At 43.9% G+C, this 25,570-nt stretch overlaps 1 protein-coding gene across 13 annotated transcripts; it reads left to right on the top strand.

Moving 5' to 3' along the window:
- On the top strand, positions 1-25,570 carry PIAS2 (protein inhibitor of activated STAT 2). 13 transcript variants are annotated; one of them, XR_007630498.1, is made up of 15 exons: positions 29-184; positions 5,712-6,186; positions 8,808-8,892; positions 9,524-9,574; positions 9,685-9,775; positions 13,555-13,689; positions 15,668-15,773; positions 16,367-16,440; positions 17,287-17,447; positions 18,033-18,166; positions 18,594-18,765; positions 20,871-21,010; positions 21,513-21,571; positions 22,840-22,877; positions 23,591-23,699. XR_007630498.1 is itself a non-coding variant. In XM_050328864.1 (14 exons), the coding sequence occupies exons 1-14, from the start codon at positions 86-88 to the stop codon at positions 23,748-23,750; spliced, it is 1,875 nt and encodes a 624-aa protein (XP_050184821.1). In that variant the 5' UTR covers positions 1-85; the 3' UTR covers positions 23,751-25,570. The 13 variants fall into 13 exon arrangements, 5 of the variants coding, with proteins under 5 accessions (XP_050184821.1, XP_050184823.1, XP_050184824.1 ...); XR_007630500.1 differs by having other exon boundaries at positions 22,348-22,877; positions 23,565-23,673; XR_007630497.1 differs by having other exon boundaries at positions 23,565-23,664.

Raw genomic sequence — 25,570 nt, 5'->3', positions numbered from 1 at the left:
GGCCCGCCCTCCCCGTCACGTGACGGGGGCGCGCACCGGGTGCACGATGATGGTGGCGCCGGCGCCCGGCGGTGGCGGGTAGAAAATGGCGGATTTCGAGGAGCTGCGGGTGAGGGGAAAGCAGGGGGCCACAGGCGGCGGCGGCGGCGGCGGGTAGAAAATGGCGGATTTCGCGGAGCTGCGGGTGAGGGGCAAACAGAGGGCGAGAGGCGGCGGCGGGACAAGATGTCGGCGCGGGGCGGGGGGGGGGTATCCGCAGCTTCCCTGGGGAGGGACGGAGGGAGCGGCGGGGTCTGCCCGGGGGGACCCTCCCTGTCGGTGCCCGGTTCTCCATCTCCGCCGTGCGGGTTGTGCGGCTGCTGCCGCCGCCGGGGTTGTTCTCCCCGCGGCTCCCGACATTTTAGAGCCGCCTCGGCCCCGCCGTGCGGCCCCGGGGCTCGCATGGCGCCTGCCGGGAGGCGAAGGGAAGGCGATGAAAAACCCCCGGGTTGGTGAAAGTGCTGATAGTTATGGAATCTGTGGACTGCTTTCCCACCAGGCAGGCTGTGCCTGCGGAGCGTGGAGCCCCGGTGTTGGCTTTTCAGACCTGTTTTATTTCCAGTCCAATGCCTTCCGCGTTGCGCCGGTGGACCCCCTGTAGCAGATCTGTGTTGCGTTTGTGACCTTTCGTTTTTTAAGGTGTGTACACAGAAGTGCTGACTGCACAGTTTATATTTTTTCCTCCCGTCTCCTGAGCAACCCGCTCCGGGTATCTTTGTTCGGAAGGAGGAGGGTGTTCCTTCTGCAGCATCCACACCTGCAGAAGTGGAATTCTTCCTGGGACGCCCACGGGCACGCCAACCCCCTCTCCCCTTATCCCCCCCACCCAGGCTTTGCTACAGAAGGAGTAAAATTCGGTTGAATAGGAACTGCTCTGAGGAGCTGGGCTTTGGTGGAGAGGAAGGTCTGGGGGCTGAGCTGATGTTGGTGCGACCAGGAGCGGGAAATGTGCTGCAATCGCCAGAGAATTTCCTACGCCGAGGCTTCTTCCAGCACTAACACGGCTGGGGTGCAGCTGAGGAGCTCGCTCATAAAAATATAATGGGAAGAACTGGGTGTCTTTGTCTGAGGACAACAGCGCTCTGTCTCAGTTTTTCGGTTTAGGAATGGTTGGTTCATTTTTTCCTAAGTTAACCTTACATTGTTTGTTTTTTATTTTTCCCTTTAGACTTATTTGTGTTTACATGTTTTCTTGCTCAGTGTCCTCATTCATTCTCAGCCCTCATTCCGAGGTGTCTCAAAGGGTTTAGCTATCCCCCGAGTGTAAACTTTGTGGCAGACGTGACCCTTCTTCTTTTATCTCCTCTTCTTCACGCTTGAGTTGGAGCTGTGATCCATGTTTCCGCTGTGATGGATATCCATAAGTATTGATAGTCTCTTTCTGGGAATTAGATACCTAAATACCTTTGAAATTAATGGATAGTTAATAGCAACTCACCTAAGTTGCTTGGTAGAAATAGTACAGGAGGTATGGAGGGGAAAGGGAACTGGGTTTCAGGCTGGCTGCAGGGCTGCCCTTCATCGCTCGAAAGAAGAGGTGCCACTAGTTAAAAAAAAATAAAAATTGTCTGAAGACGTGTTTTTGATGTTCCCATTCATCTTATTTGTAAACTGGAGTACCTGTGGGATGAATCTGTTAGCCTGGAGCTTCTCTAAATGTTCAACATACGTTTGATAATAATTCATGGCCTGTTTTGGGAAAGCTCTAGGTATTTTTTTGGAAGAGAATGTAGCAGTTTGCCTCATGCCTGGAAGGCCTTAACTGCGCTTTTTTTTTCTTGAAGAGGATACATCAGATACACCTACGGCTTAATGCTTTGAAACAGTATTTCTGCTGATTAATCATGGTTGCTAAAGTGTAGTAATAAGAAACAAAAAAACCTGAGAAACTTCTTATGACCTTCAAGAATAAATTTCAGGGGTAAAAATGTTTCTGGAATGTAACAGTGCTTGAATTATCCAGTCTGATTTCCTTCTTTAGAGTTCTGTCAAACTACTCTTTGTGTTCACGGAGAAACATTAAAACTAAAATAGCTTTGGTCTTCTGTGTTAAAAAGGCTTTTTTTATTGGGCTGTGCAGCTGTAAAGAACTTCTCTTAAGAGAAAATTGATGGCATTTACACGACACAACTTGAATGTCTAATCTTAATTGAGTGATGTGAAAAGCATGTTAATAACTACGCTGCAGTCTTCTGCAATATTGCTGGAACCTCAAAAGAAAATAACTTGGTAGGGTTTGTTGGAAGCAATACCTGCCTTGCACTGTAATTATAAATGCTCCTACGTGTATGTTGTGTCTGTGAAACTGTGTTGATGGTGTCTGTAAAGGGAGTAATAAGGTAAAACATGTACAGCATCATAGAAATGTTTGGGTTGGAAGGGACCTTCAAAGGCCATCCAGTTCCACTCCCTCTGCCACAGGTACGGACACCTTCCACTAGCCCTGTCCAACCTGGCCTTGGACACTTCCAGGGATGGGGCAGCCACAGCTTCTCTGGGCAACCTGTGCCAGGGCCTCCCCACCCTCACAGCCAAGAATTCCTTCCCGATATCCAATCTAACTGTGCCCTCTGGCAGTGGGAAGCCATTCCCCCTTCTCCCAAGTCTTTCTCCAGCTGTCTTAGAGCCTGTTTAGACAGGAAGGAGGTCTAAGGTCTCCATGGAGCATCACCTGGCTGAGCAACATTCTCTACCCATCCTTTGTTTGTGCTTGGGATCGCCCCCACCCAGGTGCAGCACCTTGCACTTGGCCTTGTTGAACTTCATGAGGTTTGCACATTCCCACCTCTTTTATTTCAGATTTGTCAGGCACAATTCGTTGATCAGATGAGGCGTGTTTTCATTTACGTGGTTGTTGTTTCCTTAAAGTGAAGGTAAAAGTGGCTTTAGGGGGCAAATGTTGTAAAAGCCAGTTTTTAAATACTTACAGTAAACCTTTCCTTTGCAAGACTTATTTTAAAAACCTATCTAAGATTTTTGGATTGATGGACAAAACTGTGTATATTTTTTTATACTCCCAGGCACTGCTGATGTGGGTGTTAATTTTAAAATTTTGCTGACTGTGGTATTGAAGCCAGCCTGTGTCTTCTAATAAAATGAAATCCATTGTGTAGTGAGGTGCTAGTTTGTGGAATTTCCCTGTGAAATGTTAGCTGTTCTGAGGTGTGACTGACTGCACATTTCACCTTGATTAACTTGCAGGAATGCACAGAAGGCAGCAGGCAGGGTAATAGACAGTATTTTGCAATACATGCTGTTTCCTTAATCTGGGTAAGGGATTATTTTGCTCACTTGCATTCTGATTGTGGAATGCAGAATCATACTTACTGCCTGCATCTGAAATAAAGGAGCTGGAGTTGCTATCAAGCTTATGCAGCCATCTACAGAAGCATGCAGCATCAAGTTGTCAGTAAATTCATGAATATCAGTATTATCTTCTAACACAGTTTCTCTTTGATGTGTCATAACTATGAAGCTGTTATAGTGCTTCAAACCATTTTTTATGAATGCTGAAACACTTTTTCCTCACCCTGTTTGACTGGGACTAAGGAAAAGTAGAAGGGGAATGCCAGGTGGAAACTAAACTTCATCAGTTTGCAAACTCTGTGGAATTCTGTTTCCATCTCCTCTTGCGTTTTATTATTTTGTTGTTGAAAGAAGTTGCTGGGATGAAATTAAGGTGACATCTGCTGTTGGGCTCCTCAGAAGCTTGGGTGAGCCACTCAATGCCAAATGTGACTGTTTTCTCTGCCTGCTGTGTCTTTATAGACAGGGTGTTGGGAGAATACCTGTTTGAAGGTTGCTCTGTTAGCTCTGATCAAAATATCTGCTTAATGGAAGCATGAGTGTATCCAAACAGGCTGTCTGGAAATGTTGAAATTCAGTGTCTGAATTCATGTCTCCTCAACAATGAAGAAGGGGTGTGCCTGATGAGAGTAGTGCCATAGTATTTTAGATGGTTGTTTTGATCTGCTCAAATAATTTGGCCTTGAAAAGTCAGGTCCCGGCTTCTTATTCCTGCTGTCTTTTAATGGCACAAGAAATGGCCGTTCACAGTGGCTAGACACGACCCGGGAGTGCCCAGGGGGGCAGGAGGGCAATGTCCCCGGGGCTGTCCCAGCCGTGGTGTGGCAGCAGGGCCAGGGCAGTGCCCGTCCCTGTGCTGGCCCTGCTGAGGCACCTCCAGTGCTGGGGCAGTTCTGGGCCCTCAGACAGGAGAGACACTGAGGGGCTGGAGCGTGTGCAGGGAAGGGAACGGAGCTGGGGAAGGGGCTGGAGCAGCAGGAGCGGCTGAGGGAGCTGGGGGGGCTCATCCTGGAGAGAAGGAGGCTCAGGGGGGACCTTCTGGCTATGACAGGAGTAGGGAGCCAGGGGGGAATCGAGCTCTGCTCCCAGGGAACAAGAGACAGAATGAGAGGAAATGGCCTCAAGTTGCATTGGGAATGGTGATGATGTTTAGATTGGATATCAGGGAAAATTTTTGCATGGAAATGATTGTCCAGCGCTGGCACAGCTGCCCAGGGCAGTGGTGGAGTCCCCCTCCCTGGAGAGATATAAACACTGTGTAGATGTGGCACCTGGGGACATTGGTTAGTGTTGGCCTTGGCGGCGCTGAGGAATGATTGGATTCAATCTGAGGGATTTTCCCACCTTAGTGGTTCTGTGGTTCTAATAGAGTTCAGTTTTAATCTGACACAATTTGATGGTCTGTCTTATTGTCTAAACAATTTTCACAATGTTAAGGGGAGAATAGGGACCAAGCAGCCAGGGGCACAGGGGGAGTTTTGAGTTTTTGGGTGACTGCCTCCATGGTTAGAGCCACAGTTGTGTTATGACTTCAGTTGAGATCAGATCTATGTTAGAACACCTGGGTGTAAACTCTGTAGTAAGGATTAGGGAAGACAAAGTCAAAACACCATAGTTCAATCCTCAAAGTCTTCCACAATTAACCCTGATAACTGAGTGAATAGTATTATTTTCTTTCAACAGATCTTTGTGTCAGATGTTGCCAGAATGCAATACGAAAATGACAGGAATTTTTTTGTGACATTTGAAGAATCAATTTTGTTGACTAAACAGTTTGTGTCTTATTGTATGATGTATATACACTGTATACAGTATGATAGGATGTGGCTTTTAAAAAAATCTGCCTTGCTATGCCATCCTTCCAGCAGTGAAACCTGATGTGCCTATCTCTGTTCATGCCTGCCTTTAACACTCTGTCTAAAATAAAGCAAGTTTCACAACAAACTACGCAGAAATTAAAAAATAAAGTAAAGAAGTGATTAAAATGTGTTGGAAGGTGGGTCATAATACTGAGTCATCTGATTTTTTTGTTCTTGTTTGCTTGTTCCTTGAAGTGAGCCAGTTAGTTTGTGTTACAGAATGTGCTTCTGCCTGTGAGTTTAAGGTAGTACTGCATGAGTTGCATTAAGATTTTGTTACTATTGTTTCACTGTGGAAACAACTCTTTGAAATTACTAACACAACCAAACTGCGTCCTGGACACTTTGTTTCTTTATTTTAAACTGGCTGTGCTCTTTTGTTTTGTGAGGGTGGGGGTAGTACCTGAGGTACGATGATGGAAAGTAGATGCTTCATCGTGCTCCTTGTAAAGGCCTCCTTGGGGCACTCTTGGCTCAGCTATGCTTCTCTCTCTCTCTCCTCTCTAGAATATGGTATCAAGTTTTCGTGTTTCTGAACTGCAAGTGTTGCTGGGGTTTGCTGGACGTAACAAAAGTGGGCGCAAACATGACCTCCTGATGAGGGCTCTGCACTTAGTGAAGAGCGGCTGCAGCCCGGCAGTTCAGATCAAAATCCGAGAGCTCTACAGGCGTCGGTACCCAAGGACGATCGAGGGACTTTCAGATTTATCGGCAATAACACCTGCGGCTTTCAACCTGGACAGTAGTTCCTCTCCTGTGGAGCCTGATCTGGCTGTTTCTGGCATTCACTCACTCCCTTCTACTTCGGTCACACCTCAGTCTCCTTCTCCGCCTGTCAGGTCCGTGCTACTCCAAGAGACTAAGTCCCACTTTGAGATGCAGCAGGCATCCCCTCCAATCCCACCCGTTCATCCCGATGTCCAGCTGAAAAGCTTACCTTTCTACGATGTGCTTGATGTGCTCATAAAGCCCACGAGTCTAGGTAAGTGTTTACCACCTCTGCAGAGGGCTTAATTAATGAAGCAAGTGTTGCTTCTGACCGTACTGAGCCCAGACTCAAGTGGCTTTTTGCACCTGGGGAGAAGTGGGAAGTTTCTCATCCTTGCCCTCTCTGCACCACTTGTCCCCAAAAGTGCAAAGCTACACTTCACAGAAAATGGTGTTCTCCTTTGTAAATGTAGTATGATTAAAGGCCTTTGTCTTTTGAATATTAAATAATAGAGCCAGCTAGTTTAGTTGGAAGGTACCTACAATGTTGAAGAGTAACAAAAAAAACAGCTGAAGAGTAATAGTTAAGGGCATTGTCCAAATGCCTTTTAAACACTGACAGGCTTAAGGCATTGACCACCTCTCCAAAAAGCCTGTTTTGGTGTTTGATCACCCTCCTGATAAGTAAATGCTCCCTTGTCTGAACCTCCACTTTTTGACTGAAAGATTTTGGCCTGAAAACTCTGCATGTTACAGGTGAGGAACAGTTCTGCCGGGGTCAACGGGAAAAGGGTTTCAGAGTCTCAGTAGCATACAAGTTGCAACAGTGTAAAGAGAACAAGTTCATTTGTTTATTTTACCATTATCTTACTGCAACAATTCTGCAGGCTTTGACACCTGTCACTAAAAGAGATACTTTGTGCCTGGATGTTCTGTGTTGAGCTAAGAGTGGTGCAACTTTCTTAACCTACAGATTCTTGCCATCCTGGATGTTATAATGTGGAGTGGACCTTTGTCTTCCAAATAACCTGAAATCCAGTTTGTATTCCTCAAGTGCCTCAGTCTTCTATATTTAATTATTTGAAACTACATTTTCTGTCTTGAAATTCAAGGTGGCTTACCTTAAATGGCAACAAAAAGGTTACCTAACTATGTAGTAATATTGCAAGCTGTTTGCATCCTATTAAACATTTTATTTTTTTTTTAACGTATCGTATATTCTTTTAGTCTGTGACTTGTATTCATTGGTCATACTCCAGTACCTAAAGCAGAAAACTTTACTAACAAATATTATTTATAGTGCCTGTTGTCACTTCTCTGTGTGTGTTGTGACACCCTTTAGAGGAGGGTTTAATATCGACCTGGATATTGGTGCAATAGCTGTTTTGGTGTTGGACAGCTCTGGCTTGTGCTGTCGCTACCTTTGCAGAGATAACCTGTCAGTGCCACAGTGTCCTGGATGAGCAAGGGAATCAGATATGAGGAGTAACTGATATGCAAATAATGGGCCCTTCAGATGTTGCAGGGATATTGTAACATTGGCTGAGAATCACTCTAATCATGGACTCATGTGCAAATTTGGCATCCTTTCTTTAATATTTTTTTATTTATGTGGATAGCTTATAGTCCTGGTTAGTAGACCTTGTTAACTGGGACATAGAACAAACAGTTTTTGGGTGTTTGGGAATTAAGGATTCAGATAACAGGTGGGTCGGAGAGTTCGGTCTACTTCACTGCAGCTCTTTTAAAAGGGATGAGTGTAGGTGTTGTTTTGCACTAACTTGAGAGCACAAGTGTAGGTGTGTTTTTTTTTTTTAACCCACACTTAATTAAATAACAGAATATTTCTATGGTCCTTTTTACATGTGCTCAAGTATTATTTTAAACTGTCAAATGCTTTCTGTGGTGTGTATGTGCATATGTGCACAATGTAGCTGTTCGTAACTGTTTGAAGAACTTGCTGTGTGTTTTCTCCGCCTGGGCTCTATTTCACATTTGTCGTCTTTTTTGTGTGTTATTTCTGGGCATAAAGATATTATCTGCTCAATATTGCAGTGTCCAAGGCAGTCCAGCTCTTACAAGTATGCCTGGTTTAATTGTGCTATTTTTGCATTTGTCCTTCTTGCCGCTTATTTTAAATTGGACATGTGTAGTCTGCCTTTATTTCAGGTCAAGATTTCTAAGTTTTCAAGTTGAAAGAAAGTAGAAAAATAACATGCGCATACTATTGACCTTTAGTACTAAAATCTTGCTGCTTCCCATGACTGACAGACAAGTTGGATCCTGATGTTAAAGATGTAGGCTTGTTTTTTGTTTGTGTTTGGGTTTTTGTTTATTTGGGGTTTTTGTTTGTTTTTGTTTTGTTTTTTGTTTTAAAAATCAGATGCTACTGATGGGTAATTCCAGACAGGAAGTCTAGCTGGCTTCTCTGGCACTAGGGGTTGTGGTCTCTCCCTCCCTCCCCAAAGGTTTAGTTACCTTTAGCTGTTTCTGAATTTTCCAGCTGCCCACTGGTAACTTCTGGTGCACGTTCTCTTCCTGTAGTACATTACAGGAGTTGTCAGTATCTCTGTGGTCCTCCTTTTGTCAGGTATCCAGTGTAATATTTTGTTGTGTGTTTGTCTGAACCTTTCTTCTTTGGGAGAGAGGATTGTAACAGTTTGCCAAGCTGCTTTAGTATAGAAGTGTAACATGATTTTAAGCCATCTGAGTGTAGTTGAATGAATGATTTGTTCCATTGCTTTCCTTGTGACAGTTACGTGCAATTCAACCACAATTTGAGTGTATATTCAGTGACTTATGCCTCATTCCAGGAAAAACTCAGTTGCAGATCCTGCTTTACTCAGTGACTTTAATCACCATGGTTCAACCTCTTTTTTGTCTCTCTTTTTCTAGTACAGAGCAGTATTCAGCGGTTCCAAGAGAAGTTTTTTATCTTTGCTTTAACACCTCAGCAAGTCAGAGAAATCTGTATTTCCAGGTAAGAAATGGGAGTGTGGCATAATGTAAGTACACTTCTGCAAAATTTCAGGAGAAAGTGTGGGGTTTTTCATTCATTTTGTTCGTCACATGCTCTGTAGATGCAGAGTGATGATCCTCACTGAAGTTACGCTGAGTTTATCTGTCATGTTTTCTTCAGGAACTAGTGTGCATAGAATTTGTGTGCATTCAGGGTAAATCCTACCCCATTAAAGAGTTAACATTTACTGATTTTTAAGTAATTGACACTGTTTAGAGAGGTGGAAAGCTTCTCTTCCCTGCATGTTTCCTGTCTGTGGGAACGGAAGGCTGCTTTTATTGTTTGTTCCAGTGTTCATGTTGTTGCAAGAAACCAAAATAATTCATAGGTGCTTTTTGCTCTCTGGAAGCATCAAACTTTATTGGTACTATAAACTCTTGCTAGAGGATGCTGATCCTGAAGTCCTGCATAACTTGGCAGTAGCTAAACAGAAGTGTTGGTTGTAAGACTTGGTCACAGCTCAATAAAAAAAAAAATAAGAGCAAAGTTTAGTAATGCTGGGGCAGGTGTGCCAGTTCTGTTTGTGTATGATTGGAATATGAGTCCTGCTGTCTTAATGGGTACTTCTCTTTTTCTCTTCTCTTTGTCACAGGGACTTCTTGCCCGGAGGCAGGAGAGACTACACAGTCCAAGTTCAGCTAAGGTACCATTTCCGTAGCGTTCTCTTGAAACTTCTTAATTGGCTAATGTAACATAAGTCTGGTATTTGTGGGGACACTTGAAAATTATGCTTTCTCTTTTCTGTGGACACAGGTTGTGCCTAGCAGAGACAAGCTGCCCTCAAGAAGATAATTATCCTAATAGTTTGTGTATTAAAGTAAATGGGAAGCTGTTTCCATTGCCAGTAAGTGTTTGTACTCATCTGGGGGGGTGGTGTTTTTCTGTAATGTTAGCTTTCTAAAATAGTCAGGCTGTTAGTTAGCACTGAAATTCTTCTCATGTTAGGCATGTGGTTTGTACATCTGCTGTGTGAGATAGCCATTACTGCTATTAATCATGTTACAGCCACTGCACGGACTAACTGTGCTTTAGCTGCCTATAGCAAACCTCTTCTGTTACAGTTAATGTAACAGAATATGTCAGAAACAAACCAGTGTCTGCATGGAGAATCCTCCTCATAAGTCCTTAGACTGAGTTTATTTGAGGGTCGTAGTTCTTGCTCTGGGGGCAGTCTGAATTTGTGACAGGCTTAAGTTCTTCCTTGTCACGAGGGAATGGCATCATCTTCTTGTGTGTTGCTTGTGCATTGCCCTGCATCTGCTCTGGGTAGAGGAGAGTTCATTGTGGGGGTGAAGAACAGTCACTTTTTTAGGGTTTCTAGCATTTGCTGATACTGGGACAGAACAGTGTTGGCAGTCACACTTCACTGGTGTCTGATGTTGCAGTACAGGGGCAGGGTCACCTGCTTGGATACACGTAGAGAGGGAAAAGCACTCTCATTCTCGAAATACCTCTGGAATAGGTTTCTCTGTTCAAGAGAACAGGGAGAAACCCTTACACAACCCATTCAGAAACAGTTCTGGAAACTATAGAAGATAGAAAAAGTCATAGTACAGAGATTTTTTTCAGCAGTGGGTGCTGGGTGGGGGAGAAAGGGTGAAACTTCTTTTTCAGAAGGCTTTTAACCACCTTGGTGTGCCAGCTGTGTTGTCCTGTACCCTCCCTCCCTTATGCAGCCATGACTTTTTTTTTTTTGTGCCTCTATGCAGCTTAAATGAGACTCTTCAGCTTCTCTTCCTCCTACTTCTGTCTTCAGGGTATAAGAGGGTTTCTTTTGTATGTTTTCTGGTCAGTTAGGGGTGGCACTTTTTGCAAGTGCCACTTACATTCTCTCTGATGACCTTGAGCATTTTCTCCTTTCTTTGGCAGATTCTTTTAATTTCTTACAGCAACCAACCAAAAAGAATTGGGTCTGTTGTCATCTTGTGGACATCAGTATCTTGTTAATACAGGTTAAAGTTTTTATAGGAGTTAATATAGTTTACACCCTACTGTGCTGTGTTGTGCTCTCCATTTTGTGAGTAACTTGTCACAGTCATGGCAGAAACTGTTTGTAGTCTTGGATTATTGCTTTGCTTTAGATCTAAATCCTGCAGATTCTTCCTGCGTGTCATAAGATGATTCTTTCATCTCTTTAGCAGAACTTTAGGTGAGAAAGTGAATAAAACACTGTTGTCTTGGCAACTTCCTTTCCCCTCCCCCCTCACTATGAGCTGAATGACAAATACAGTCTCAGTCTGAGTGCTTCTGCAGACATTTTTTAGTTGATTTGTTCACTGTCTGCATCCTCTGATGCAGAGGTTCCTTTCTGTTTCGGGAAGTGTAAGATAACCTCTTTCCCTCAAAGACCAGCATTGTCTCTCTCAGTAGTGTTGGTGTTAGGTAATTAATGAGTGATACCAGTCTCTGGTGCCAGTTTGCACAGTTCATAAGTGAGCACTGTCCTGTCTTTCCCTGGTATGGCAGCTCTCTCTGTAAGTTATTCTTGGTCATCTCCTTGGCTGCAGTCCTCACCAGAAGCTTCATGGAAATGCTGCCAGCGTGCCAGTGCTGTTTCAGGTTGTGCCTGGTTATGTTAACACTGTGTTTCCTTGTATTCCTGCATCTGTGTCCTCCTCTTAGCGTTGGTTCTGAATTAAAAGGAACAAATGTAGAGCTCGCCATTCTGGTAACAAGGATTTGATACTTGCTGCACTGCAGCAGGGCTTCTCCTGTTGACTTTTCCTGTAGGGAAGTCAAAAGGTAATTTGATTTTTGTCTCAGGGGGTCTCCATGGACCACTGCAGGTCCCTTTCAAAGGCCAAATATGCCAGGGCAGGTTGGAAATAGCCAGATAGAAGAGCAGTTTTCTTTCTGTAGATAAATTTCCTGGCTATAGCAGATGATACCTGCTTTCAATAATATGGTTCTTGAAAGAAATGTAGAAGACGTAAGGTCCAAATAATGTTGGCAGTTCCTTGCCACTGGAGTTGGCAGCCTGACTAAACAGGCCATTCTGGTTGTGAGAGGCAAGCAGAGTGCTCTCAACTCTTGGAGGATAGGAAGGGAAGGTTTCAAATTTGTTGTAGGAGTATTAGGGTGAATCTGTTCTCAAGAAAGAAGTCTGGAAGAAAACCTCAACAAAAGCTTCACTGAAATGAGTCACGTGCACTGCAGAGGCTGTCTCTAAAAAGGGAAAAAGATTGGGAAATGTAAGAGAATTTGCATTCTTCCTCTTCTGAAAGCAGGACAACCTCACTGTAGGTTGGAGGCAGCAGGGTTATTTTGACTGATATGGTATGGGTGGAAATACCCTCCTAAATATTGCAAGAATGGTGTATTCATCCACATAAGCTCATTAGTAGAGAAAGGTCTGCTACAGCAAAGCTGTAGGGATATATAGTCTATAAATGGCTGCAGCTGTTTTGTCTGTTAAAGAAATGGCAAATTGTTCCATCTTTTAAATGTGAAATTGTCAGCAATCCCCATGAGTCTGCTGTCTCTGTGTTCTGGGGTAAAGCACAAATGAGGTTCCTGGTCACTCATCTGTGGTGAGCACCACTAAAGGCAGTGATTATCCTATGGCATGCTGGTCTAGTGGGTGGAAGAGGCTGTTTTTATCACTTTCTTTATTATTAGTGTTTTTATTTTCAGACTTACCATCTTTCAGAGTGACTCCTTTTCCCAAGCACTAGGCTGTGAATGCATGAGTTTCTCTGGGTAAAGAAACACACGGTTTTTTCCAGCATGTTCTTTCTGGGAGAGTTTCTTGTGTGAAACAACACTGTCTTGAACTAAATGAAATCTGTCAGTCAGTTCTGTGCAAGACAGAGCTGCAGTCTCTTGTTGGCATCCTTCAGGTGCAGGATGAGTTTGAGGTGAGTGACTGAAGGCTGTCTGTGAGCTCAGAGCAGAGATCCTCAGAGCTTCTGTTGCAGACTGGCTTGTTTTCATCGTGACAGATGCAGGCTGAGAGGAATAAGCTGCAGGCTGATTGCATGCTGAGGAAGTTGGAATGAGATGGTCTCTAAGGTCCCTTCCAACCCAAACCACTCTGTGATTCTGTGATCTCTTAAACACAGCTGATATTCCATGTACAGTCCTTCGGGGGCCTTGGCAGAGGACAGGTGACACTTGTTGCTAATGGGGCCAAGTGTAGTTCATGCAAGGCAAAGCAGATACCACGGAGATGTGGGAGTCTTGGAACAAGACTTTGTTTCTTAAATAGAATCAGTGAAGTGTTTTCTCTGTCTGAAACACTGAGTTGACTCTTCATGTCGTGCTGTGTTTGTCACTAAGGCTGTGTGCTTGTGGTGTTCCGCTCTCTCCCACTGGGGTACAGGGCCAAAAGGATTGAAGCATCAATAAAACCTTTTCCTCTTCCAGTGAACTTACCTGCTCCCAAACTGTATTCTCTTCCACCTTTTCAGCACTTCTGTAAAACCCTCTTAAAACAAAGAATGTCTTATAATTGTGCTTAACGTACAGTGTTAGACTGCCAAAGACTGATATTTCTCAGAATAAATGTTGGATTTGGCCTCCAGCCTACAGGGCCTCTAGGTTTACTTGCTTCCCATAGATCTGTTTGAAACAAGTCTGTGTCAGCAGACTTGGTAACACATTAATTGTCCTTTCTTCCCACAGGGATATGCTCCACCACCAAAAAATGGAATTGAACAGAAGCGACCTGGCCGTCCCTTGAATATCACATCTCTAGTTAGGCTGTCATCAGCAGTGCCAAACCAGATTTCCATTTCCTGGGCTTCTGAAATTGGAAAGGTAATCTTCATGTTCTGTAGGATGTGGGAAGTTGTCTAAATAACCTCTTGTGGCATCCCTGTCCCCCTGCTGCCTGATGTGGCTGGCAAGGCACACACCAGCAAGTGTTTAGTGTTAGGTGGCTGAACTCACCGTCAGTGCCAGGAAACAAAGTTTGCTCTAAAGTTGTGGTGGTTTTCAGTAACGTGTATAAGATTCACATACAGATAAAAAGAATTCCTTATGGGATTCACATTAGAAACCTTCCTTTTAGGGTTTGTCTGAAATGCATGTCAAAAATAGCAAACCCTTTTTGTGTAAATAGTAAATTCCCCTGTGCGTTTATTAAGGAAAGAAAGGGAGAGTGCAAGGAATTTCTGACTTCATCCTAGGTTTAAATAACTCTTGCAGCACCCTTTCAGCTCTTGGCAAATGAAAAACTACTTACTCCTTTATCTGTGACTGGTTGTGTAAATTCTGGATTCAGTTACCAAAGTACTTTGCTATTTAAGTTGTTCTCCAAAATCAAATTCTATGGACTAAAGGCACCACATGTTTCAAAGTGAGACTCCAGTGTAAGCTTTCATATTAAAATTTTAAAAATAAATTGCAGGGAAAACTAATGTTCAAAAAATAAATGAAGGGCAATGCTGACATCAAAGGGTGATTTTTCTAAATTAGAGATGGAGGGAAAGATCTAAGTTGTTGCTTTCCAGTCAAAGCACAGAATCTTTAAATGATTCCAATGCTGTGTGTGGTCTTGGCTCTCCTGCTGACTCCTGCTTTCTTTCCTCCCTGTATTGCCAAAGCATATTCTTATGGAAGCAGATGAGTTGGAATGCTTGGACATCCTCCCTCTTGCCCTGAGAGGTGAAGTGAGTTCTTTGGCTTCAAGTTGGTGCCAGAACTCGCGTAGCAGCCGTTGCTTTTCATCCTCAAAGTGAGACCCTGGGGGGCAGCATGGGGTGTCAGCAGCTTCTGTGGTGTTGGCATGGGCTGGGCTGATAGTGAAGGGCTGCTGAGCAAAAGGGGCATAAACCCCTCAGAGCTGGGCAGACTGGAGCCTGTAGCATCCTCTCTGTAGGTAACAGATGGTCGTTCTTTAACAAAACAAACAAGCAAACAAAAATCCTTGTTTCTTAGTGGCTTCACGTGCAATCCAATCAATTTATCTGTATGCCTAGGTAAGAGCTGTTTTTCCTGGAGGTGGTAAAGGAAGAGCAAGGCTGTAGGTGTTGTCTACAGGGTGCAGTAGTGCAGTACCCAGGCAGTGTAGGAGCCAGAGGAAGGTGGCTGGCAGAGAGTGGAAATAAAAGGTCATGGATTGTGCTCATTATACAGATGAAACCATTATTATCCTGCAGCAGCGGGGCTTGCAGACTTTTCATTAGTGACCTCAAAGAGAGGGAGTGAGCACTGAACAAAAGAAGCTGGCAAGGGGTGTGAGTTAGGGAGGAGTAGGAAATGCCGAGGAGCGGGGCCAGGCTCAGCGGAGTGAACACGGTGTAACAAGGCTGGGCTTAGAAGAGCAGAACAAGCTAAAGAAAAGGTACAAAGGAACTAAGGCAATTCTGTGCCATCTGAAGGTGTGGTGTTTGCACCATAAAGACCTTTTGTCTTCTGTCATGTGATCCTTTGAACTCCCCACTGACGGGAAGGATTTAGGAGACAAATATAAGAAGTTCTTAAAGACTGTGTGTATGACATTTTAATTGTTCTTTTCAAGAAAAGAGCCAAGGTTGTCTCTTGGTTGTGGAATTATTTTTCTTAGTTGTCATAACTAAAGTAAGACCATTGAATTTGATTGCCCGGAGAATTCTGGCGTAGTGTTGGTCTTCCACAAAATTGAAGTTGTCTGTCAATGTTTTTAATAATAATTAAGAAAAAAGTCAGGTTTTTGTTTTTACTGTATGCTACAGCTAGTGTAAATAGTGATCTGTTGACACAGTGGAAGTAGTGTATGAAATCAACATTTAACCTTTAATCACTCTCTTTGTAGAGTTACTCCATGTCTGTGTATCTTGTCCGTCAGCTCACGTCAGCTATGCTTTTGCAGAGGTTAAAGCTGAAAGGTATCAGAAACCCCGACCATTCCAGAGCACTAAGTAAGTCTCATTAACTTGCCTGTCTATACTTTTGGTGGGTGGTTGGTGTCTCTCTAAAGCTAAAAGTGGTAGTACAGAAGGGATTTGTAGCATTTTGAGATGAAAGTCCGTGCCCAGGGTGTCACAGGTTCCCTTTGCTGTTACTGAGCCATCACACTTTATTTTAAGTGAGTGTCCCTTGTGCTGGTAGGAAGCATACCTAGAGATCCCATCTGAAATGTCCTTTATGGTAATGCCATGGGCACCCCTTACTGTGCTGGGCTGTGAGGTGCAGGTAAATATCCTAAATTCTCTTCACTCCCACCTTACTCATTGATAATAGCTTTATTTATCTCTTCACATGTTGGGTTGAGTTTGCTCAACTAACCATGTGGCTGTTTAGTGCATCTGCAGTCAAACAACATCAGAGAATGTTGTGATGCAGTTTGCCAGTCACTGATGAGTAGTGAAGCTGTTGTTTGATATTGCTATGAACTAGTCTCCTAAATGCTTATTTTTTTTAGAGGGCTGGAGAAAAGTACATGTACCAGTGAATCAAGATTAGCATTTGAAATAATGATGTCTGTGTATAACTTCTTACTTTATTTTAATAGTTAAAGAAAAGCTAACTGCAGATCCAGATAGTGAGATTGCCACAACCAGTCTGCGGGTATCTCTGATGTGTCCTGTAAGTATGGCTGGAAATTTACAGGTACAGATTTGTATTTTCATCTGCAGTGCAGAATTGGGCTGCTTTTCAGCAACCCTGCTTTAGAAACCTCACCGGCTTTATGTTTTATATTAATGAGCCAATATAAAGTAGTGGGGAGAAGGGTGCATGTAAAGCACTTGGCTGTAGCAGCAGTCACCCAGCTGTGGTTAGAACTGTGAATGCCTCAGCTGTGATGCACTGAGGCAAATTGCTGCTTGTGTGTGTACAGTGCTGTCTGTAGAGGGAGTAATCTTGTACATTGAGGTGTTGAGGCTAATGGGGCAGGCTTATTTATAATGAAAAGATACGGTAAAAATAAGTAAAATCTTGTACCTCCTCATCTTGGTGGCTTTGCTTATATACTGCAGCTGCTACAGCAAACGAAAAGTTGATCACCTTATGACAAGGTAATGTTGCCTTGGGGTTTCTCTTCCCAGGCAGAAATTGATCATTCTGAGTCCTACTAGTATGTGGAGCTCAGGAAAACCTCTGAATCCTTCAGTTAAAAGAAAATTGTGAAATCGGGTGGTTCAGCAGGTAGTTTATTAAATATAGGATCCTAGAAATAACATTGTTGCAGGTCCACTAGAAACATTCCTGACTGTTTGCAGCTTTGTGAAGCCTTTGAGTATGGATTAATGGTTCCTTTAGGAGCATTGTACATCCTGTGAGGGGGTGGATTTGTTGGCAGCACCCTTAGCCCAGGGCGCCTCTGTAGGAGCAGAGAGAACTGTTTCACCCAGTGCCTCTGGATTCATTGTTAGCCATCCAGGCCTGCTTCTGTCTTCTGTGTTGACACTCTTTTAAATGCATCTTCTGCAGCTGGGAAAAATGAGACTGACAATCCCCTGCCGGGCTGTGACTTGCACACACCTGCAATGTTTTGATGCTGCTCTTTATCTTCAAATGAATGAAAAGAAGCCTACCTGGATCTGCCCTGTCTGTGACAAAAAGGCAGCTTACGAGAGCCTAATACTAGATGGGTAAGAGACTGGGTTTGCTGATTACAGTTACTTAAAAGTTTTCATTACGTACTTGACAGCTACTTTTGTTCTTGAGGCTTAGCCATTTCATACTACTTTTTGACAAGATACTTTAGACTGGGAGGATCTGCTATACTCTGTTAGTTTCTCCTCTCATGTAAAGAACTGTGTGAGTTATCACCTAGCTGCATCACGAGACTCTAGAACCTCAGTGTATTTCCTCTGGAGAAATCCAAATGTGACATATAGGGATAGGCCTTCCGTTCACTTGTCCCTGTCTCTGAAAGGTGTTTAACTCATAAAAAATTGTCAAACTTGGTTCAAAAGGTGATGATTTCCACTTTTGTGTTAAGATCTGTGCATTGCAGTAATCTTGGAGTGAAATATGGATAGATTCGGATAATCTTTTCTGATAATCTGCAAAGGCTGTAATTACAGGCCTTCAGGTAAGAGGAACTAAGGAGAGAGTAGATGCAGTGTGGAAGAGTGGGTGGAAGATGATCATAACTATCTTTTCTATTGTGTCTCCTTTTCACTTAGAAGAAAAATTTCACTTGGAGTCAAAAGGGAAAATTTATTTTTCAGGCTCTTTATGGAAATCCTTAATGAATGTTCAGATGTGGATGAGATCAAATTCCAAGAAGATGGCTCCTGGTGCCCCATGAGGCCAAAGAAAGAAGCTGTGAAAGTCTCAAGTTCTCAGTGCACCAAAATAGAAAGTATGTACATCTGGGTACTGATTGCAAACCAGCAAAAAGTCTTGGAGACTTAGTTGTAGCTTGGATAATGTATGTGGATGTTGGTGTTTGTTTTGTAGGGGGCTTAGTACTTCTGACTGTCTTGTAATTTGAACTAAGAAAGAAAGAGTGCAATTGTGGGCTTTGTCTTTGCTTTTTATAATAGCAGTTAAGAAAATGAAAAGGTTGCTTTTGCACCCTTAAACTGATAAGTGAAGACAAAAGTTTGTGCTTTAATATCCTCAGTGGAACACATAATTAGTCATGGAACAGTCACTGGGCCGTAACGTTCTCTGTAGAGGCCAGGAAGGTGATCTATAAAGCAGGATCTGAGTTCCTGGTTCTGTTGCAAATAGAAACTGCTGATGTCACCAGCCTTTAGAGAACAGTGCTTTATTTTCTTCTTCAGGTTCCAGTGTTGTTAGCAAACCCTGTTCTGTGACAGTGGCCAGTGAGGCTAGCAAGAAGAAAGTTGACATTATCGACCTGACAACAGAAAGCTCTTCTGATGAAGAGGAAGATCCTCCTGTCAAAAGGAAGTGCATATACATGTCTGAAATACATGGGAGCCCAACCAAAGGGTTTGTTAATTTTAAAATTAGTTGTTACTCTGTAATGTCTCAGATAAACTGATCTGTGGAGAAGTGGACTTGGGATCCAGCTCCACACTTCCAGAGGAGAATGTCTAGGCCTCTCCTTGCAGAAGGTTGTATTGATACGGTAAATTTGTACAGGCAAAACACTATTAAATAGTCTTACACCTCACAAAAGACTTGCACTGACTATTGCTGTGTTTGCAGGGATGTTTCTCCATAGAAAAGGAAAGCTGACTAATCTAATGGGGAGTGTTCTCATGAGAAAGTAGATTATGCCATGTGGAGGAGTTTTGTGCGTTCTTGTTAAGTTAGTGTCATCCTAAAGTGTGATCCCTTATCTTGCTGTTTGTTATACCCTTTATCCAATCTGCTCTGATGCCCAGGGAGCGAGGCTGCATGGTGTTTCATCCAAGCACTTTGCTGTTTCTAATCGAGACAACCTTTTCCTCTGCCTCTGAGATAAGCTCTGGAATGTCTTGAACACTCTTGTTGGCCATGGTTATCAGTCCTGCACCTTGCTTGGCACAGCAAACAACTTCCCAAATCCTCTGTCAACTGCTCCATCGTTATAGTCAGGCCTGACTTCGGTGCCAGGCTTGACTTGACTGCTGTGCCACTTTATCTCTGTCCTGGTTTGTGCACCTCGGCTCAGGTACTGTTTGTGGCTTCCATAATGCTCTTGCTCATGGCCTGTGGGGCACTGGAGACCTGCAGGGAGTGAGGGGCACTGGTCAGGCTCGCCAGCACTCGCTGCTCCAAGCTCAGCTTTCAGTAATGGCTCATCAGTCAGTGTTGCTGCATGTGTGTCTGTGTCTTGTACTAAAATAATAGTAAATAAACCCAGACTCCGTCTGTTTCACCAGAGGAATCGAGCAGGTGCTCTGTGTCTCTAGTCCACAAGAAGGTATGTGTGGTCTTAGGCGAGCAGAGTTGGTCATCTTCAACCACTTTCAGCAGCAATACTGAAATGCTGTTGCTTTTTTGTGAGGACTGTGGAGGAATCCTTCTGCAAGAGACTCTATTTCTTATTTTTACAAGAAAAAATAGCCACAAATGCATCTCCTAACGAAGTTTCAGAAGGCACCAAGACTTTCTTCCATGCTTCTGTGTTTGAGATGGCTACCTGCAACCGTAATTGTAGGAGGACCAAATTTTCTTGTCTCTCTGTGACCCTTGTGTTTTCCTTACTTTTTGGGTATGGATTTGGCATTTTCATTCTTCAAATCCAAGTCAAAGCCAGGCTTTTGGACAACAGCTTATCTCCTGTAAACAGTGTTATCTGCTAGTTTTGGCAAAACTGTGGGGTGTTGATGAAATGGAGAGGTGCTTGAGAAGGGAGGGTCTGAAATCCAAGTTTCTGACACCAGAAAGTAGCTTGAAGACGGGAGTCTGGGGAGGAAGACATGAGTGGGTAACACTCATGGCTGGAGAGAGTGATGTGGAGCAGCTGGGTACAGAATTCTGGGTGTTTCCACCCTGACTTAGAGTTTATGAACTATTTTATTCATGTGGCCGGTGCCTGAGCACCTGTGGTGGTGTCTGTAACAGTGTTGAGAAGAGGTCGGGCAGCAGGAGGCAAGGCAGTAAGGCTGGAGCTGGCTGCATCCTCCTGGACAGCTAAACTTAGCTTGGGGTGAGGCTTTGAGTAAAGATGGGCTTATATTTTAATTGCCACATGTGTAGTCTGTGCTCCAGGGGCTGGATAATGGTCAGGCATGCCCTTGGCATGAGGAGCAGTTCTGAGGAGGAATCAAACTGAGCACTCCTGACTGTGGCCACCTGCGCATCCCTCTGGGCGTGCTGACAGACACCCATTTGTGTCTCTGTCACCAATGACTCCAGCACCGTACTTTTGTTTTAATGCCAACTTGCTGTTATGCCACAGTTGCTGTTGAGAGCCAAGATGCGGTCATGTTATTATGAAGACTGTTATGAAAGAGGAAATTAGGGTGGATACTTTGTAGTGAGTAGCCACGCCGGGGTCGTGTTGTAACCCGGCGACTTGTGAATGAGAGTGCACAGCAGTGCCCGCTTTCCCTTCTGCAGCTAACGGCCAGGTTGTTTGTAATTTCCCCTGCTGTCTGAAACAGGGTTCTCATGTACCAGCCATCCACTGCCAGAGTGCCCAGCGTGACGACTGTCGATGCTGCTGCTATTCCTCCTTCACTAACAGAGTACCCAGTACCATTCCATCACCCACCAATATCCAGTATTTCATCAGACTTGCCAGGTAGGTGCTGGATGTTTTCCGTGTGTGTTCTGGCAGCATTAATAATTTAAGGGGGCGGGAGGAGGGGGGTGAATATTGATGAATTGATTAACTCTTTGCTGGGTTTTTTTTCTAATGGAACAAGACTATATGCAGTATTGCTCTGATGTGATGTCTAGACAAGCGCAGTACAGGCTGTTTGCCCAGTTTCAGGTTGCATTTCGCAACAGCAGTGTGACAAACGTTGCTTTTTGGGGTACAAATTGGCGCTTGGGCACAGCAGCCAGAGACTGCTCTCGCTGTGCTCAGACTTTGTGTAAACATCCTGTGGCTACGCGCTGTAGAAGTGATGGAGAGTAGTTGCTTGTTTAAGTTACTAGAGGTGAGAAGGTGCTGACTCATCCCAGCCCTTGGTATAGATACTCTACTTGCTGATTGTAGTGGTGCTCTGTCTAGACTGTATGAAAAAGGTTAAGGTGAGCTACAATCTGTGAGCTGACCTCTATTGACTTTCTTTACCTAGACATACCCTAAATGCCTATGATGTATTCTTCAACACTGCTGCTAAATATCAGACAAAAGGTGGGGATACTGATTGTTTTCTATCCTGGCTCCTTGAAAAGAACACTTGTATATAGGGACTCTGGGGGTTCTCTTGGCGGGCTGTAACAAACCCAGAGCCCAGGAAGTGGTGACTTGTGGTGACAGGTGTCACTTTGGCCTCCTGTACTTCCCCTCTCCCTGCTCCATTGCCTGTTTCCATGCCTCCCCTGCAACATCTCTGGGTTTTTTCCTCTTCTTTCAGCACCAGTTTGGCAATGAGATGGATATCATTCCCCTTGTTTCTCTGTCCATTTTGGCTCCCTTACTGCTCCCTCCCTCCACTTCTCCCTTGTTATGAAATCAGTTGTCTTCTCAAATTGGGTAGGAGAGTAAGCTGAGAGAATGGAAGTCTAGAACTGTTGTCCATCTGTTTCAACAGAAGTTCTAGAACGTGCATGAACAAAAGAAGCTGCCAATTCTGTAAATGCAGCTGAGCTTTAAATCTCCTTCAAAATTTTTCTCTAATAGAGAAGAGGAGGAGAGATGTCACTGGCCAGAACAGATCTGGAGGTGAGGGGAGAGGGAGGGAGTAAGTTTATCATTTCTTTCTGTTGACATAGCAAACACAAGGCCAATATTTAGAAACAAAACAAAAAACCGTGGTAATTTCTCATTGGTTTCATAGTTCTAAACATCTTGCCCTAAATGCTTACACACTAATGGTGTTTAAGATGGACGCTAGTTGTCACTGCTCTTAGAGGATATACTTTGAACTACTTGTAGTTTCCTCTTCTTCGTTCCTTTCATTTGTCTAGACACAAAACGGGGATGATATTAGAAATGTTTCCTTATTGGCTGCCCGTGGGTGGAGGAAGAGACCTGCTGCTTGTTTTTGGACTTGTGCATGTTGTGACTTTACTTCATTCCAGCATCTTTAATGTGATGACACTCTTCATGTCCCAGTTTGGCCAAGTCAGGTACAATATGCAGTGAAACTTGCATTATGAACCAACAGCTCCAAATGGCAACCTCCATCTAAGCAACCACATTGAACCACCCTGCAATATCCAGTGAATAATACATCATTGTCATCCTCATTCTTAAAAAGAGCCACTTGTACTAGATAACTCGTTTTGCTGCTGCCTGAAGTAGTCATTGAGAGTGGTGTCACAGTGGTATATTCCATTTAGAAGCTGTGTATCAATTGCAAAATCTGTTCTACAACCACACACAAAAAAATTCCTTAAATTTGCTGTGTGTGAATAAAAGAGAGACTTGTCAATTTATTATCCTTCTCTTCTTCCTAGGTCTGGATTTTCTTTCGTTAATCCCAGTTGATTCGCAGGTAAGTGTCTGAACCGCTGCGGCATTAATTTCCAAGTCTGATTTTTGTGTCATTCTGCTCCAATAATTATCAGGGTGCTGTTGTCACCCAAACCATGTTTGCAGTCCACTTGCTTGGACCTAATCTCAGACCAGGAAAATCTGTTTCCCCAGCGAGAGCTGGTAATATGGATGCACTGAGGAGGATTCAGTTTAGCCTTACTATGATAAATCCAGGCCTGGAAACTTGCTCCTTACTGGTGGTTTGCCTTTCTAAAGCAAGTACATGCTCAGCACTAACTTTAATACACCCAGGGTGGTGAGGGCCTGGCACAGAGAAGCTGTGGCTTCCCATCCCTGGAAGTGTCCAAGGCCAGCTTGGACAGGGCTTGGAGCAACCTGGGATAGTGGGAGGTGTCCCTGCCCATGCAAGGGTGGTTGGAATAAGATGATCTTTAAGGTCCCCTCCAACCCAAACCATTCTGGGATTCTTTGAAAAGCAGAAAGGGGAGTATAATGGGGAAGGGCTTGTGTCTGCCATCCCTGCTTGCTTACTCTGTTTGCACAGCTCTGGTTCTTGCCGTGCACACCTCCACAGTGTTCCACTGGAAACTTGTCTGGTGCTTGTTGTAGGGAAGATGTACCTTCAGAGAATACATTTCCCTCGTGCAAGTTAGTCTCTTCACTCTTCATTGTTTGTTTCAAGCAGTACTGTCCTCCTATGTTTTTGGATAGTCTCACCTCAACCTTAACAAGCAGCACGCCTGGCAGCATCATCACCTCAACCAGCCAGCAGGAGAGCAGCACGCTCGTTAGCTCCTCGGGCAGGGCCGAGGCCGGGGTGATAACCAGCAGCAGCGGCGGCAGCGCTCCTGACATCATCTCCCTGGACTGACACTCGGGGCAGCACCACGGGACTCCCGCAGGCATTGCACAGAGCCGCAGCTCCTCCCTCTGGAGCTCCGGCGTCATCACCCCGGAGGTCATCCTGGTATTTATTTCGAAAGGATTTCCCTTCTGGAAAGTGGGGTTTAATTTGTTGATGCCAGGAAAAAAAAAAAAAAAAAAAAAATGAAGCGATAGGTTGGTTGGTTTATTCCCCCTCCCCACCTCCCCCGCCCCGCTCACTAAGTAGCTGGTGTAGGAAGGGCCCTTGGAGAACATGTGTTTTTGCTTTTGGTTCGTTCTGGGAACACTGCCTTTTTGTTGCTAGGTGGATTCCATAAATGTTTTCTAATTTTGTTGTAAGAAACAGCAATAATGTAAAAACGAATAAGGTTGGTTGTTTTGGGTTGTTTTTTTTTAATAAATAGAGGAACTTAATCATTCTAGAACAACAACCAGGACAAAGGTGCAGAAGTGTATGAGTTAGTGAATTCTTAATATTTTCACTGGGGCCTGTAATAAACTTCATTAAGACAATGAAGCTTTGAAATAGCCATGATGTGTTGTTTGTCTTGTTCCCCACCTCCCCCTTACCTGGGGATATATAGGAAACCTCTGTAAATGGGATTGTTTGGGGGGGTTTTTTCCCAATTTCATGTTTTTCTCAAATGCAACAAGATCCTAGGCTGTGACTTCTTCCTCTTTTATGTTCTTTGGGCTGGGAAGGGGACAGACTATCTATGCAAACCCTGCATCACACAGTCTCTATGTTGCCATGTCAGAATCAGGACACATCCCCACCACCAAAAACTCCAGCTATAACAGTTGAGAGTACAGTTGCTTTCTGTGCCAGCTGTAAGGAGACAAAAATGGGAATTACCTTCTCAAGTGCAGATGTATTTGCAAGGATTTCTTGCTCATGGTTTGTGTCACCTCAGTAACTTCTGTATCCCGCACGGGAATACTTCCCGTGGGCTGTGGGGGAGGCTTGGCTTTTTGGAAGGCAGAAGCCATAGCTGCACAGTGTCCCCACCGAATTGGAATTATGTGTTTAGGGCTCAATGATGCTTTGTCCCATGTTTCCTGGCCTCCTGATTGTTGCTTTTCTACTTTAAAGGGAACAATTTCCTCTTGTTTTACTCCTCTGAGTGTGCTGCTTTGTTCGTGTATGTGCAGTGTCTGCCATACACCTGGGGATAACCTCAGCAGTACTGTATGTGGAAGAGGTTACAGACTAGGAAAAACAAGTCATTTCCATAGAGCTGGAATAATGGTATTGTCTATGTATGCTGGCATAGCAGCTTTTCCAAGTGGTGTGTTTCTGTTGAATAAATGTATTTGAGATTATTCTTTCCCTAATGTGAAGGCTTCACTTTTTTTCATAATTTTATGTTCCTCTTTTGTCATTTCTTTAATTGGATGTCTGGTGCTTTTTGCTCTCCATAGCTGTTACAGTATTGAACAAAGTACATGGATGAGAAATATTGAAGCAGGATGTTTTGTATCTCTTGTCTGCCCTGTACTCCCACCTTTAATGCTGCATTACTGTTCCTTATTGCCTTTTTTTGTATGATATTTCACAGCAGTCTTGAGTTCACATGTTGGTCTTAATAGTGCACCTAGTCTTTTTTCTCTTTTTCTGTTTAATTTTTTGTACCTGTTAAGGATCAGTTTTTAGCATGATTTATTTCCTATAAAACCATGCTTCTCAGGAAGCTTTTTCCTGATGGCCTGCAGCAGATCAGTGCTTTCTGCATCACCATTGCACAGTGACTTGACCTGTAAGTAGAGTGTGGAGAGAGGCTCCAGAATAAAGCATTTAAAACTGGT

This window comes from Myiozetetes cayanensis, unplaced genomic scaffold, assembly GCF_022539395.1.
Source record: "Myiozetetes cayanensis isolate MyiCay16 unplaced genomic scaffold, myiCay2020 scf4, whole genome shotgun sequence".
NCBI lineage: Eukaryota > Metazoa > Chordata > Aves > Passeriformes > Tyrannidae > Myiozetetes > Myiozetetes cayanensis.
The sequence above is the reverse complement of the archived record's forward strand: the minus strand, read 5'-3'. Positions and strand labels throughout refer to the sequence as shown.

Bases quoted from the DNA above. Each gene is read 5' to 3' on its own strand.
- PIAS2 (XM_050328864.1), top strand. From the start codon at position 86: ATGGCGGATTTCGAGGAGCTGCGG. The intron at 110-5,711 runs GTGAGGGGAAAG...TCTCCTCTCTAG, and splicing joins CGGATTTCGAGGAGCTGCGG to AATATGGTATCAAGTTTTCG. The intron at 18,167-18,593 runs GTATGTACATCT...TTTCTTCTTCAG, and splicing joins TCAGTGCACCAAAATAGAAA to GTTCCAGTGTTGTTAGCAAA.